This window comes from Cucurbita pepo, chromosome 6, assembly GCF_057944985.1.
Source record: "Cucurbita pepo subsp. pepo isolate OVF chromosome 6, ASM5794498v1, whole genome shotgun sequence".
Lineage (NCBI taxonomy): Eukaryota > Viridiplantae > Streptophyta > Magnoliopsida > Cucurbitales > Cucurbitaceae > Cucurbita > Cucurbita pepo.
The window spans coordinates 5,496,634-5,513,113 of NC_141803.1; the positions used below are offsets into that span (position 1 = coordinate 5,496,634).

The 16,480-nt window shown below is 34.6% G+C and overlaps 2 protein-coding genes across 2 annotated transcripts; both read left to right on the forward strand.

The window, feature by feature from the left end:
* The first annotated feature begins 1,193 nt into the window (after positions 1-1,193).
* LOC111797663 (phosphatidylinositol/phosphatidylcholine transfer protein SFH13) lies at positions 1,194-8,454 on the forward strand. Its single transcript, XM_023680738.2, has 15 exons — positions 1,194-1,506; positions 2,501-2,604; positions 2,833-3,127; positions 3,222-3,321; positions 3,927-4,193; positions 4,605-4,682; positions 4,764-4,868; positions 4,945-4,994; positions 5,071-5,173; positions 5,263-5,361; positions 5,812-5,925; positions 6,004-6,169; positions 6,329-6,723; positions 6,810-6,884; positions 8,251-8,454. The coding sequence occupies exons 2-15, from the start codon at positions 2,598-2,600 to the stop codon at positions 8,269-8,271; spliced, it is 1,875 nt and encodes a 624-aa protein (XP_023536506.2). The 5' UTR covers positions 1,194-1,506; positions 2,501-2,597; the 3' UTR covers positions 8,272-8,454.
* Positions 8,455-12,184: 3,730 nt separating this feature from the next.
* On the forward strand, positions 12,185-15,307 carry LLG1 (LORELEI-LIKE-GPI-ANCHORED PROTEIN 1). The gene is made up of 3 exons (XM_087124506.1): positions 12,185-12,363; positions 12,481-12,537; positions 14,732-15,307. Exons 1-3 carry the CDS (start codon positions 12,270-12,272, stop codon positions 15,088-15,090), a joined length of 510 nt encoding a protein of 169 aa, XP_086980632.1. The 5' UTR covers positions 12,185-12,269; the 3' UTR covers positions 15,091-15,307.
* The last annotated feature ends 1,173 nt before the right edge of the window (positions 15,308-16,480 follow it).

Consider the following 16,480-nt stretch of genomic DNA (forward strand, 5'->3'; position numbering starts at 1 on the left):
CCAATTTAAGTAAGTTTAGTCTTACGTGGCATAAGACCTGTGGGTCCCCCATAAATGAATATATAATTTTTTTGTGTGTTTTTTTTATTTTATTTTATTTAAATTTGATATAATATGAATACAAACAAAAGTATTGGCTAATTACGAGTACGATCGTGAGTTTATAAGTAAAGAACATTGTCTCCTTTGTGGGTCGTTTGAAGCACGTGCGCGAAAAAAATTGAGTCACAATTGTTACTTTTTCTTCCGGAACTGTCTTAAAACGCGAGCAAAAAGCTGCCAATAGTATCCCGACGTACTTCAAACAACCCAATTAAGGTTTTCAAATTAGGATTTCAGTTTTCAAATTAAGCCCGTCCTAACACTCAGCCCCCCGGAAGGGGGCCTTCTTCGCGCCTCCACCTAAGCTGCGCAGGAAAGGCCCAAAGCCAATCATAGGGAACATTGAAGCTTCATAGGGTCTTTTTTGTACAGGTGCAGGTAGTCTGCATCTTCACAGACATGTTTATTTCACCGAGCCTCTCTCCGAGACAGTGCCCAAATCGTTACACCTTTCATGTGGGTCGGAACTTATCCGACAAGGAATTTCGCTACCTTAGGACCGTTATAGTTACGATCGCCGTTCACCGAGACTTCGACCACCAGCTCCCCTGTCATCAGGTCGCCAACTTCCTTGACCTTCCGGCACTAGGCAGACGTCAGCCCCCGTCATGCACTTAACTTAGTCATGTCACGAATAAAAATGTTGTTTGTCTCGAAGACGTAGTTAAAGTGACTCAATTGTCGAACAAATGGTGTACTTTGTTTCAGGGGAGGATTATTTTTATGCTCAAAATAGACAATATTATATTCATAGGTATATCATACCAATGTGAAAGCTCGTAAGTTTTTTTTTTACCTTTTGGTTCAAGTTCGATGTACGAAATATCGTTCTTATATTATTTTAAAAAATTACAATATTACCCTTTATATTTTATAAATATTATACGAGAATGTTATTTTTTTTTTTAATATAATTTGACCTATAAAATATATAGAAATATTACTAATTTAAAATTGATATTAATTTTTAAAAAATATTTCCATAAAAACCGAGGGGTAATCGGAGGGTATAAAGGTAAAACTAAATAAATAAATAAATAAATAAAATAATAATAATAATAATAATAATAATAACAAAGAGTTGAGCCGCGCAGTTGCAAGCTCACACACTATTTTTAACCAACAAAAGCTTCAGATCGTTCTTCTCCAGTTCTTCATTTTCACCTTCCTCTCCCCTGATTTTCTCGAGAAAATTTCGTATTTGGTTTCTCGAGAAAATTCCTCACAACAACATCAACAACCACAACTACTCCATATCTGCCCTTCAACTTTCAGATTCCGTTTCCTCTGCTGCTGTTTTTATCGCCGTTGCTTGGACAAGATTCCTCTTGTCTCCATCGATGTTTCGTGCTCGTCCTCTTCTGAGGCTACTTTCGGCTCCTGTGTTTAGGGTTTTGTCACGAGGTTTGTTTTCTTACTGTTTTCTGGCTTTGTTTTTCTCTAATTCAGCTGCGTATTTTCTGTTTTTTTTTTGTTCTCCGTTGTGTTGTGTTTGTTTCTACTGGTTGCTGTGGATTTGATTCGAGATCCGAGTGGTGTGCACCGGCATTGTCGAGATTCAATGTGTTTGTGGCTTCTCTTGAGCGGTTTTGGTTTGCGGAAGGGAATTGATGGTTGTTGTGATGAGATTCCTCTTGACGACTGTCACTGTTTCTCGTGTGTTCCGGAATTTTCGGTTGAAGATGGAGCTTAATGGACACTTTTTTTAATTCGGCTTTGGATTTCGTTTTTTTCTCGATCATCCGTTTTCGCTATGTATATGAAGATGACGCTTCCTTTTCTTTTTCTTCTTCTTTCTCTCTTTTTCTTTTTTCATTCCCGATTAAAAAAAAAAAAAAAAAAGCGAGCTGCTGGAAGGTCGAAATTCTTTTACGATTTGACATCCATGAAGCTATGTGAAAAATCAGGTCTCAAGAGCCGTTCTCTGTTTGGATCTATCTTTAATGTTAGTTACTCTGCGCACCGAATTCCTTCGCTCGCTTGAAGTGATCGGTATTCACTCTTTCGATCGAATTTTTGTAGTAGCTCGAGGAAGGCTGTAGAAAACTAAATATCGTATTCGTTAGCTTGGGACCTTTTCATCAAATGGAAATGGCCAATCCTCTTTCTTGGTCTCTGATCTTTCGGAAATGCTGCCCAAAGAGTTTTCGAATCTTGAATCTGGTCTCTAAAGTCCTTGAATCAGTCGTTTCTTGACGTTTCATAGAGTAGGGCGGATACGGAATGCTAGTTTTGCGTGCTGTATTTTGTTCGCTATTTCTGATTATTCAGCCTGAAAGGAATCTAAATGCTTCACGCCTACGAAATGCAACTTCACTTTCTATGCTTCAATCACGCGTCTTCATATAATTGACATAGCAAATTTCTTATGATTTCTGATTTTCTCCTGCAACAACAGGTTGACGTGCCCGTGCGGATCGTTTCCAGTGGGTTTGGCGCTATCCCTTGAAGCTTTAAAGCCATTTACCTTTCACGCTCATTGTCTCTGAATTGAAATGTTAGGTATGTTTTGTAGTTTATGGGCATAAAACAGAAAACCATAACGTGTACGAAGTTCCTCATTTGATGCATGAGTCATTGAGCATTAGGTTTCAGCTGCTAAGATATTGAGTCGATTTTCTTGATGGATGAACACCATTTATTTTCCAATTGTTCAAATTTCTACTGATTTTACTATTTGTATTGGATTAGCAATGTTTCTAACGCTTTTTCCTTGTTTCTCATTCAAAGGCTTTGAAGGTCCTGGAACTAGTGATGAAATTAGAGAGTGCTTTGAAAATTCTGAAGATGAGAGACGGCTGTCAAAAATTGGGAGCCTCAAGAAAAAGGCAATAAATGCTTCCAATAAATTTACTCACTCTCTTAAGAAGAGAGGAAAGAGGAAAATTGACTACAGGGTTCCCTCAGTATCCATAGAAGATGTTCGAGATGCGAAAGAGGAGAGTGCTGTCCATGAATTGCGTCAAAAACTTCTTGAGAGGAATTTACTATCTTCTAGGCTTGATGATTATCATACTTTACTGAGGTCTGTGCAATTTTTGAAAGCATTCTGCTAAGTTCATGCACATTTCTTATTGAGTCAGTACTAGTATCCTCATCTATTTGTTATTTTTCTGTAGATTTTTGAAAGCTAGAGAGTTTAACATGGAAAAGACAATTCGGATGTGGGAAGAAATGCTTAATTGGAGAAAGGAATACGGAACTGATACTATACTAGAGGTAAAATGAGCTTCAGTCGTACCTTGATGAGAGTTATTTTCTGTTAGGAATCACGGACCTCGATAGTGGTATGATATTGTCCACTTTGAGCTTAGGCTCTGATGACTTTGCTTTTAGTTTCCTCAAAATGCCTCATACCAATGGAGATGTATTCCTTATAAACCCACGATCATTTCCTAAATTAGCCAATGTGGGACTCTCTCCCAACATTCCTCAACAATCCTCTCCTCGAACAAAGTACACTATAGAGCCTCCCCTGAGGCCTATGGTGCCCTCGAACAACCTTCTCTTAATCGAGGCTCGACTCATTCTCTGGATTCCTCGAACAATGTACATCATTTGTTCGACACTTGAGTCACTTTTGACTACACCTTTGAGGCTCACAACTTCTTTGTTCAACAATTGAGGATTCTATTGACATGGCTAAGTTAAGGCATGACTTTGATACCATGTTAGGAATCGTAGACCTCTAAAGTAGTATGATATCAATATTTTCTTTGTCAATATATATCATCATCTTCATTATTTTCGAGAAGTGCATAATGTAGTTGGACAACTTGCCAGTTTTTGAGCTTTAATATATCAGTGAAATGTTTCGTCTGTAGGATTTCGAATTCGAAGAGCTCGAAGAGGTGTTGCAGTATTATCCTCAGGGATATCATGGAGTTGATAAAGAAGGCAGGCCAGTTTACATAGAGAGACTTGGGAAAGCCCATCCAAGTAGACTTATGCATATCACCACGATTGATCGATACTTGAAGTACCATGTGCAAGAATTTGAAAGGGCTCTACATGAAAAATTCCCTGCTTGTACAATTGCGGCTAAGAGAAGAATTTGTTCAACAACAACAATATTGGATGTGCAGGGCTTGGTACGTTGATAACAGTCTTGAAAGGTTTATCTATTCAGTTTGCTTGAAATATAATCTTAAACACGATCACATTATTGTCTCAAAGTATATCGAAACTTTGCTTGGAATTAATATTTTTCGGTATGAAAGCTTGAAAATCCTGAACCCCACCCGATCCATTGGGTAAATTGCTATACGGGAGGGTCTTAGATTAGGAGCCAAAGTCAAACAGAATTTGCTTCTATATGTCTGACCTATTCAAGAAAAGGCCAATATGTATATAATCTTAACAGGATCATCCATTGTGATACGAAAAATCATTCATTTCTCCCAACAATGGTATCTTAAATACACAATTCTTTTTACGAAGGGTTTTCGGTTTAAATCAATTTATTGAAATTTAATATCATGGTACTAATATTTTGATTCCAGGGCATGAAAAATTTCTCGCGCGCTGCTGCAAATCTCTTAGCTGCCATGACAAAGATAGACAGCAATTATTATCCTGAGGTATCCAATTCCTTCCAAACACAAACATATCTGATCGTTTTCTCCTGTCATCTCTCATTCCCTTTTCACCTATTCCTGCAGACATTACATCGAATGTATATTGTCCATGCGGGTTCTGGTTTCAAGAAGTTTCTCTGGCCTGCTGCTCAGAAATTTCTTGATATGAAAACTGTTGCCAAGATTCAGGTATAGCTGTGGTATATTCAAGTTACATGCACTCCCTTTTCCTTATGCTGGATTAATCATCTAGTTCCAATTGTAGGTTCTTGATTCCAAATCGATTGGAAAGCTACTTGAAGTCATTGATTCAGAGTATGACCATTTACACTCGCTTTATTTGAATGGTTCTTATCTTCAAGTTACTTCACTAAGATTGTTTTTCTTTCAGTCAGTTGCCAGATTTCTTAGGTGGCTCGTGTACATGTAGTGGCGTTGAAGGCGGATGCCTTAGATCGAATAAAGGTCCCTGGAATGATCCCGATATTATGAAGGTGGGTTTTCATCATGTTTCAAACGTAGTCCGACTTTGTTAAGTAGTTTCAATTCTTCAGCACAAATTAACCTAGTTTTGTGTTTCTAGGTTGTGCATAATGCTGGAGCCACCTTTGTAAGGCAAGACACAAGAGTGGCCAAGAATGAAGCAAAATTTCACTCACGTGCTCAAATGGCTTCACTGAAGGTAACTGTTGGTTTCATGGTTTGATCTGATCCATATTTATCTTTACTCTATATTTATTTCATGTTTTAATTGTAATTCTTTTTTCCATGAAAATTTCATTTCACTTGATTCTTTAGACGGATCAACTAGGTACGCCATTGATAGCCTCTACTCGTATCCTAGCTTGTCTGAGAGCTAAATTTGTCTCGATTGTTTGTCTCTTGCCCTGAGCTTTCCTCAAGTTAGCTTCCGCTATTTCAAGAGTTTTTTGAGCTTCTTGTGGATCAATGTCACTAGCCTTCTCTGCATCATTTACTAAAATAGTGACCTCATTAATGCCTATTCTAGTAAAACCACCCATCAGAGCCATCAGAGCCATCGTTAACTATCCTTCATTATATTGCATATTATTGCATGCTGTAATTATGATCTGTACATTGTATTGATATGCATATTTTTATCTTCCATCAGGGAAGAAGTAGCGATACATCATTACCGGATTCAGGATCAGATATCGATGACCCGTACTCCCCACTGGAGCGAGCTGTCTCTTTGGTTCCTTGTTTGGCTCCGGTTCACGAAGAAGTAAGTCCTAAACCATGTAGCAGATGAACTGTGAAAATGTTTTGTATGTGTGGATATAAGAATTTATAATTTTTGCAGCAAAGGGCAGCTGACTCTAATGCTTACTACAGTTGTGACGATGATGATTTCCGACCCGTTAGAACAGTAACCAAAAGTGACCAAAGAGTTGGAGGTTCTCAGGGTCCATCGCTTGAAATAATCGAGAACGGGAATTTCTCGAGCAAAGTGACATCAAACACAGAAGGTACTTGATGTGATTATGTTTCTCATTCTAATTTGCTGTAAATCAAAATCTTCACGGCTCACCTGACACTAGGATAGTAGGATTATGTGCATAATTTTCTAATTATTCTTGAATTATATCGTTCGTCGGTCAGATTTTTCTTGAATTCATTCTTTTCAGGTACTATAACTAATGAACATGAAATCCTGAAGCAAAAACTTGAGAAAAGAAACCTTGATTCTACAGGGAGAGTTCTTATATCATTCTGGGTTAGATTGATAGCATTTCTTCGAAGTTTACAGTTTCAGTTTTGGAAAAGACAGAACAATATATATCCTTCTAACACAGTAGAACACATTACAAATAACAATGCTGCTGCTCCTGCTGCTGCAATTCAAGGCGTAAACGAAGAAGATTACATCGGCCCGTGTTTACAGCGTCTCGAGAGGCTAGAAAAAATATTTGTAGAGCTGAGCAACAAGCCTGCTAAAATTCCTTTGGAGAAAGAGAATTTGCTTACTGAATCATTGGACAGAATCAAGTTGGTTGAATTTGACCTGGAGAAAACAAAAAGAGTAAGCTTATCTTTATGTGATTAATCAGTTTCATTCTTTTGATTGATTCTTGTAGCTTAACATTTACGTTCATTTCATTGGTTCAGACACTCCACGCTACTGTTGTAAAGCAACTTGAGGCAGGCGAGCTGCTGGAGAAATTGCGGGAGTCCCAATGCCAAGTAAGCAGCTTTTCAAAACATCTTTTTTGTTATTAGCTATTTTTTGTTTTCCTTTTGAAAGACGGATTTCAAAATTTCTTTTAAAAACAAAAAATAAACAAATGGGATCCGGCTTATAGTATAGTCAAATCCTATTAACACTTTAGGCTGTAGATTTCGGTTTTTTGATGGGCTAAATTAATAAAAATACTTTATACCTTAGCGTAGGAAGAACCTGTCTAGAGTTTGACCTTCTTTGATTTTTACATTTTGTTTCATTTGAACTTTTAAAAAAATGTCAAAATAACCTTTAAATTTTTTTTAAAAATTTAAAATTTTCCTTACCATTAGTTTTAGAAAAGATTGGATGAAACACTTTTGAAATTTTGTTGATACCCTTGAAAGTTTTTTAAATTTAAAATATATCTTTACCAAATGGGATCCGGCTTATGGTATAGTCAAATCTAACACTTTAGGCTGGAGATTTCGGTTTTTTGTTGGGCTAAATTAATAAAAATACCTTAGGGTCGCCAAAACCTGTCTAAAGTTTAACCTTTGCAAAACCTGTCTAGAGTTTGACCTTTGCAAAACCTGTCTAGAGTTTAACCTTTGCAAAACCTGTCTAGAGTTTAACCTTTGCAAAACCTGTCTAGAGTTTAACCTTTGCAAAACCTGTCTAGAGTTTGACCGTTGCAAAACCTGTCTAGAGTTTGACCTTCTATGATATTTACACTTTGTCTCAATAATATCTTTGAACTTTAAAAAAATATCAAAATATTCTTGAACTTCTTTAAAAAAATTTAAAATTTTTTATACCACTAATTTTCGATGGAAATAGTTAATATTTTGTTTTAAATTTTATCGGTAGTAGTTTTGGATGTAAATAGTTAATATTTTGTTTCAAATTTTACCACTAATTTTGGATGTAAATAGTTAATATTTTGTTTTAAATTTTATCACTAGTTTTGGATGTAAATAGTTAATATTTTGTTTTAAAATCGAAATAATTAGTTAATTTTTTTTTTAAGGTTCTTATGATTCGATTCGAGTATTTTTAAAAAGTTTTAAAGATTAGTTTTAAAGTTTTAAAGAAATTTAAGAATCCTGATAAAAATTTGAAAGTTTAAATGTATTTTTTAAATATAGTATTATTAATTTCCGTTCAAAACTAATGGGAAATATTTTTAATTTTTAATTTTTTTTAAAGGTAAAAAGGGTATTATTTAAATTTTAAAAGTTTAGAATACTTTTAAAACAAATTACAAATGTTCATATTTTTTATTAATTTAACCACAAGGGAGCAAGTAGAAACAAAATGAATATCATTAAACAAAGTGTAGGGTTGTGATTCATTACTAAAATGGTAACTCTGGTTTCTGTGGTGCAGCCGAGAAGATTTTTGTGTTAGATTAGATTGGTGAAATGCATAGGATTATAATAATAATCATAGCCTTGAAGCAAAAAGAAACAACATAGGTGCTGGCGGGCCCGGAGTGACAAGATCCAACGGATAATTGCTGGCGGCAATAGAGACGACGATAGAGAGAGAGAGAGAGAGATAGAAAGGAGGCAAAGCTTGAATACACGTGAAGTACTGTTTTTCACTCCCTTTTCCTGTCATCTTTTTATATATATATATATATATATAATTTTGAGGGTTTTGATTATAGACAAGGCTGACAAAATTGTATACAGAAAAAAGGTTGGCTAATGTTCAGGGTTTGGTGGAGGGTGGAGTACAGAGAAGAAGAGAAAAGAAGAGAAAAGAAGGGTGAATAACGTGGCTTTGCATACACACTCCGACTTCCAAGTAATTTTTAAATGCTTTTACTTTCTCTGTTTTCTTTTAGGAGTGTTCTTAAAAAGATGAATCATTGATGTACTACTGCTTAGAGTATATATATATATATATATATATAGCCCCCAACTTCTAAAAGTCCATGAAAATTGACCCTCTTTTGTATCATTCATCTATTCTCTACTTTGAGATTGTTGAAGAACGAAATATTGTCTATAAAAGTGTGAAAACTTCTCCCTAATAAGATGGAAAAGTTTAAAGAGGACAATATCTGTTAGGGATAGACTTAGACCTGGGTCGTTACACTATTATTTTGGGTCATTCATTATCGGCTAGCGATGGGCTTAGATCTTGGCCATTACACCATTTTTTTTTGGGTCATTCATTATTTGCTAGCGATGGGCTTGGGCCTGGGTTGTTACACTATTTTTTTGGGTCATTTATTATATGCTAGCGATGGGCTTTGGCCTAGACCGTTCCACTAGGTCATTCATTATCTGTTAGCAATGCGCTTGGGTCTGGGTCGTTACACTATTTTCTTGGGTCTGGGTCGTTACACTATTTTTTTGGGTCATTCATTATCGGCTAGCGATGGGCTTAGGTCTTGACCGTTACACTATTTTTCTTGGGTCATTCATTATCAGCTGGTGATGGGCTTAGGCCTTGACCGTTACACTATTTTTCTTGGGGTCATTCATTATCTGCTAGCGATGGGCTTGTGCCTGGGTCGTGCCTGGGTCGTAGCACTATTTTTTTTTTTGGTCATTCATTCCTTTCCATTTTTTTTTAGATTTTTACGTTTTCTATAAATAAATTTAAAAAAAAATGGAGTTTTAAACTATTGAGAGGTTTGAGTACTTTTTCGACATTATTTAAAGATCTCTCGTGCATTTTGTGTTTTCTTTTCTTAAATTATTAAAATGCGTCTCTACCAGAGTTTTTTTTAATTATTATTCCCCCCCATTATATATATATATATATATCTTATAATGGCCTATTAGACTTTCTCTTTTGGGCTTCCCCTCAAAGCTATAATGGCTAGGGGCTTTAAAACATCTAAAATGTTTTGTTCCCCTCCTCAACTAATTTGGGACATCACAATCCATCCCTCCTTCGGGAACCAGCGTCCTCGCTAGCACTCGTTCTTTTCTCCAATCGATGTGGGACCCCCACCAAATCCATCCCTCTTTGGGGCCCATCATCCTTACTAGCACACCACACCATGTCTACCCCATTTCGAGGAACAGCAAGAAGGCTGGCACATCGTTCGGTGTTTGACTTTGATATCATTTGTAATGGCCAAGACCTATCGTTAGCAAATATTGTCCTCTTTAGACTTTCCCTTTCGAGCTTTCCCATAAGGCTTTAAAACGTGCCTATTAGGGAAATCACACTCTTATAAAGAGTGTTTTGTTCTCCTCCCAACCAGGTGAGACATCGCATATATATTACTTCAACATACTAGTATCCATTTTCATGGTAGGTTTTCAAATATATCTAATTAGAGAAAAACGTGAGAATAAAAATAGGGAGTTCGGAGTTTTGTATTTGGTTGTCTTTTCTCTATTTTTCGTAATTTTTGGAAAAATATTAAATTTAGTAAAAATTACCTTTTTAATCCCATCACTCCCAAAATCTATTTGGATTTGGATTTCTGGAGTTCTTATTTTAAAAAGTTAATTACTAAAAAAAATAAAAATACCCAAATGCATCTCTAAAAAGACACCTTTTATAAAAATAAAAAAATAAAAAAAAAATGAAAATAAAATATCATATTTTCCTAATTAATTTCAAACCAACCATTTTTTTTTTTAAACGATAGGTTTTTGTACGGATATTTAGTAATAAATTATAGTTTACCATATATATTATATTTGATATTTTATTATAAGGCAAATATCTCATATTTGCCTTATTACCATAGATATCTTTCCATTTATTGTTATTTCCATTTATTATTATTTCCATATCCTTGTAATTTATTTGATTATAAATAAGATAACTTTCACACTATTTAGGTGGGATGGATTAATCAAACATTCACAGTACCATTTAATAAATTAGTTTTAGAAATAGTGATTTTATTTATTGGATCATATAAAACATTTATGTTTTTGAATTTTCACAATAATTATTTTAGTATTTGAATTTACAATTTTAATAGTACGTTTCGATTCAAGACATGTTTTGATGTACTTTAACACCAAAGTAAAGGAGTGTATGAACTAATCGAGACTACATCTTAATGAGAGTGATTTTAAAGATATACTTAAAATAATTGAATGTTATTACCTATACTATCAATGTGTACCTTCTTTTTAGATACTTAATTATAGGAACTCTACCGTTAAACATGCTTTATTACTTGGGAGACCTCTTGGAATTTTTTCAAGCATGCTGGAAGGACTCATGTTGGGACGTGGGAATAGTCTTTACTCTTAAGAAGCGATGAGTAAGAAACTTGATCATATCGTAGGAAAATGTCAGGGTCATCAAGTGTCAAATCCAAATTCCGAAACCTGATATGAATGGCCCATGCTAAAAAACCTCGAGTTTGTTTGTAGGATAGTATGTCGGGGTCATCAAGTGTCAAATCCAGATTCCGAAACCTGATATGAATGACCCGCTCATATCGTAGAAAAATGTCGGAGTCATCAAATGTCAAATCCAGATTCCGAAACCTGATATGAATGACCCATACTAAAAAACCTCGAATTCCATAGAGTGATGTATGTCTATCACTAATCCACTATTTTGTTAACTTTTTTATTACTAACAAACTATTTTATATGTCTATTAATAGTCTATCACTATGTTTATTATTGAATTTTTAAAATTTTTATTTTTTTTAATAACAATAAATAGTGTTAAATGATATTTTTAAAATTTCATGAGCATTTAAATATATATTTCAACTTTTTAAAAAAATTGAAGTTATTAATTAAACCTTTAAATGTTTTTAAAATTAAATACTTTTTTAAAAATTTAAGAATATTATTTAAGTTTTTAAAAGTTTATACGGATTTTTATTAATTTAACCAAATAAAACAATTGATATTCTATCACTTAAATGAGTCGGCGTCGTTAGTCAATAATAGATCTATTACTAATAAACTTCGATAACGGTTAAATCTATCTAATAAATTTACGGGTGATAGATCTATCATTAACTAATCGAGCTTAAAAATTGTGTTATATTTGTTAATAATTTTGATTTTCATTCCGATTTATATTTTTTAATAATTTTTTTAGTATAATAAATGTATAATAATTTGAACATTAAAATTAAAATGAATAATGAATATTAGAAAATTATTTTGTTTTTTTTTTTTTTTAAATTAAAAAAAAAGGTGGGTACCCACATGAACCGAACCGGTTCGATTCGGTGACCCAGTTTCCGCGTTTAGCTGTATCCCGTCCATTACACACTATATATTATATATATATATATTTATTTGTTACTTCAGACGTGGAAATTAAAAAATAAAATAAAATACAAAAACATATTCTAAGGGGAAATTCTATTCAACAACAGCCTGTCTCGCCTGCTCGTCGGAGAAGAAGAAGAAGAACCTTCTCTCTCTCTCTCTCTCTCGCTCGCCGGAATTATGGTCTCCGATCGTTCATTCTGTAGCTTCTCAATGCTTCTTCTCTTCTTCCTCTCACTGCTTTTCAGTACTTCTTCATCCACTTCCATTTCAGGTACTTCAGATTCGTAATCACGGCGACATTGTCAAATTTCGTCGCTCTCTTGCTTCTCCTTCTTGTTCTCTAGTTGTGTTTTTAACTCGTTGTGTTTTTTTTTTTTTTTTGCTCCAGGTGATGTCTTTGAATCGAAGGTTTTAATCGGTCGGAGCCTCCTCCAGGCTAGAAAAGGTTCTGCTCCTTTCTTCAACATCCTATTTCTTTTTTTTTTTTTTTTTTTTGTTGTTGAGTTGGTGATTTAATTTAGTTGTTGGCTTGATTCTGTTAGGTTTTGAGAGCTCTGTTTTGTTTGTGCTTGTTTTGTTTGTTAAAGATCTTTGCGATCTGTGTTCTTCTCTCTCGAGGTTGTGGAATTTTGGGATACTTGTTGTGGCTTTATTCGTTTGACCATTTGATTCTCTCGATTTCTACTCGTGCTCTTCTAGGATCTCTCTTTTGCCACAACCGCCGTGAAAAATGGAAATTCAACGGACATAGTAACTTAGTTTTATCGGGAGGCAGGATTTATTGATTTTATTATCGTAATGGGATGATCCATCCGTGATTTACGCAGTGATTCAATAACATTAATAAGGGAGGGGACAAAAGTATGCAGCGTGAAAATGTGTATTTCTTCCTTGAGATTAATCGATGTTCATTCTGTTTTAATAAACTTGGGTCGTTTATCATTTGGTATATGCTTTTAGGGTTTTTCCCAAAGCCAACTCAAGATGAAATCGTCCAAATTTGGCTTCTCATAAGTTTTTATTACGCAAATAAGTGAGCAGTTTGTTGAAAGAGCTGGAACTTGTGGCTTTAACATTTTCATATGACCCCTGTGTTTACGACAATGAATTGTCAGGAATTAACTAATTCACATTTTCATAAACTAATTTTCTGAATTGATTCAGGACATATCATTCCTAGTGCTTTCCATTTCACACATATATGAAGATAAAATTGTAGCCTCTTATGAAGGGAGATCATATTCTATGATCACTATTTTCTATAGCTCGCTGCTGCCTTACTTGTATAGCTTTTGGCTTTTAATCGTCTCGTGTTAGTGATGTGTTACATAGTTTAGGATTTATGGGAAAATTATGTTGTTCATACATACTTGAGGTTTGAATAATTTGTTTCTTTCTCTTTTTTTTTTTCTCTTCCTCATAAATCTTCAAATCAGTTTCGTTTAGAAAATGAAAAATTAAATGCTTGGTATATTTGCAGTTATTTATCTGTGTGCAGAAGCCTTTTTCCTGATTTTCCATCTTGTATGTTCATGTGGAAAATGCAATTCCTAATGAAGATCGTCCTCTCAATTTCCACCAACTTGCTACAAATTAAAGAACTAAAGAAGCTTTATCTTAGCTTTTGATTAGAGATCTGGCACTTGAATCATGTTTCTGCCATTTTTGCCGTTTTGTTTCTGTTCTTCGTTTTATTTTCCATATATTGAACACATGAAAATTGAAAATTGATAGGCTTTTAGGTATCATATTGTTTACTTGAAACGAATGGGCTCTTTTTGGTGCTTGCTTCTGTGTTTTATGGTGGAGAAGAAGATCTTGGTGTTGTTTAGAAATGGCCAGTATTTGGTGCATACTATGTCTTTTGTTTGGAAAATCATTAGATTGCTTAACCCCACCCATTCTTATTAGTGATCATAATCATATTACTGACGGTTAGAAATCACGACTCTCTACCATGGTATGAAATTGTCTACTTTGAGCATAAGTTCTCATGACTTTACTTTTGGTTTCTCCAAAAGGTCTCATACCAATGAAGATGTATACCTTACTTATAAACCCATGATCAATCCTTTAGTAAGGCGATGTGAGACTCCTCTCCTAACAATCCTACCTTCGAACAAAGTATACCATAGAGCCTCCCCTAAAGCCTATGGGACCTCGAACAAAGTACACCATTTGTTCAACACTTGAGTTACTTTTGACTACACATTCCATGCTCACAACTTCTTTGTTCGACATTTGAGGATTCTATTAACATGACTAAGCTAAGGGCATGACTCTGATACCATGTTAGAAATCACGACTCTCCACAATGGTATGATATTGTCCACTTCGAGTATAAGCTCTCGTGACTCTACTTTTGGTTTCCTCAAAAAGCCTCATATCAATCGAGATGTATACGTTACTTATAAACCCATGATCAACCCCTTAATTAGCGGATGTGGGACTCCTCTCCCAACAGTCTTCAACACTCAACACTCACCAAGCTTAACCTATTCAGATTCCAACTAGAAGTCCGAAAACTTTGTAGTTGGATTATGGCTTACATTATCTTTCTTTTACCAGAGATCTGTGCTTTCTGAAGCTATGCTTCAACAAATTTGTTCTAATCATGTGATGTTGCACAATTTATGCAGCTTGTCCAGTGAACTTTGAATTCTTGAACTACACCATCATCACAAGCAAATGCAAGGGGCCTCGATACCCTCCCGAACAATGTTGTCCCGCTTTGACAGAATTCGCTTGCCCTTACGCCAAGGATCTCAACGATTTAACAAATGATTGCGCTTCAACCATGTTCAGCTACATCAACCTGTATGGGAAATACCCTCCTGGCCTCTTCTCTAGCGAGTGCAAGGGTGGGAAGCAAGGTCTGGAATGCCCTGCACTCCCGCCCTCCACTTCAGCTGATCTTAACTGGGGTTCGATAGCACGTTTGCCATCTCGTTCGCTGATCCTCTCGACTGGATTCATACTGCTGTTATGGCTATTATGATAAGGTCCAAGTGCTTACCATTTTTCATTTTTTGATTCCAATTTGTTATAATACCTTAAACATACTGAAAAAACTGCAATTATGTGTACTACAATTTATTTATTGTCATTGTTTCATAACATAAATTTGTGTATCTATCTATCCATCACTCTGATAGCTGTGGAAAATGAGTTCTTGTTCATGAGATTGAATTGCAGAAGTTCTTATTTGTTCTTAATTTGTGAAGGGGACTTGGTGTATCATCATCATGTATAGAGTTGCTTGTGATATTCATTTAAGTTTGATTTGAAACTTTAGTTTTCTTTAATGTGTTGGATGATGAAAGTCTCACATCGACTCATTTAGAGAATGATCATGGGTTTATAATCAAAGAATACTCTCTCCATTGTTATGAGGCCTTTTGGGGAAGCCTAAATCAAAGCCATGAGAGCTTATGCTCAAACTGGATAATATCATACCATTGTGGAGAGTCGTGTTCGTCTAACATGGTATCAGAGTTATGTCCTAAACTTAGTCGTGCCAATAGATTGGTAAATCCTCAAATGTCGAACAAAAGACTCCAGCCATGCCCTAAACTTAGTTGTACCAATAGATTGGTAAATTCTCAAATGTCGAACAAAAGACTCCAAAAGAAAAGGAGTCGAGTCTCCTTGAAGGCAGTAAACAATGACTAAGACTCCAAAGGAGTCGAGCCTCGATTAAGGGGAGACGTACTTTGTTCCTAAGACTCCAAAGGAGTCGAACCTCGATTAAGGGGAGGCGTACTTTGTTCGAGGGGAGGTGTTGGATGATGAATGTCTCACATCCTCTAATTTAGAGAATGATCATGGGTTTATAATCTCTCCATTATTACAAGTCGTTTTGGTGAAGTACAAAGCAAAACCATGAGAACTTATGTTCAAAGTGGACTATATTGTAGATAGTCGTGTTCGTCTAACAGAATGTTCATATGAAATTAATTTGTTTTGGTTATATTATTTATGTTTTGCATTGTTTTATTATTATTATTTTTTTAATTTTTATTTATCAATATTGGAGACTCTAAATAGTTCATAGAGGGAGTTGAGAGAAGTAATAGAGGATAAATGATAATAAATTAAATTAATTATATTTTATTTTAAAATATATATATAACATGTATAATTAATTATTATTGTAAAAATTTCTTTGTTGTTTTTTTTTCTTTTTAATTATTCTTGTAAATCATTTGTTTGAGATTAATTATTAATTAATTATTAATATTGACGACTAAATAATTTAAAGTTATAATATATGAAAATTAAATAAAAACTTAATTGGTTAAATTATTTTAATAATATATCTTAATAAAAATAAATTAACTAACAAAGATTAATTCTATAATCTAGAATATCTTAGTGAATTAAATCTT

What these genes read in the sequence shown, in the direction of transcription:
- LOC111797663 (XM_023680738.2), top strand. An exon ending in GATTATCATACTTTACTGAG is followed by an intron (nt 3,128 to 3,221) that starts GTCTGTGCAATT and finishes ATTTTTCTGTAG; the next exon opens with ATTTTTGAAAGCTAGAGAGT. An exon ending in TGGCTCCGGTTCACGAAGAA is followed by an intron (nt 5,926 to 6,003) that starts GTAAGTCCTAAA and finishes TAATTTTTGCAG; the next exon opens with CAAAGGGCAGCTGACTCTAA.
- LLG1 (XM_087124506.1), top strand. Translation starts at nt 12,270, where the DNA reads ATGGTCTCCGATCGTTCATTCTGTAGCTTCTCAATGCTTCTTCTCTTC. An exon ending in TTCATCCACTTCCATTTCAG is followed by an intron (nt 12,364 to 12,480) that starts GTACTTCAGATT and finishes TTTTTGCTCCAG; the next exon opens with GTGATGTCTTTGAATCGAAG. An exon ending in CCTCCTCCAGGCTAGAAAAG is followed by an intron (nt 12,538 to 14,731) that starts GTTCTGCTCCTT and finishes CAATTTATGCAG; the next exon opens with CTTGTCCAGTGAACTTTGAA.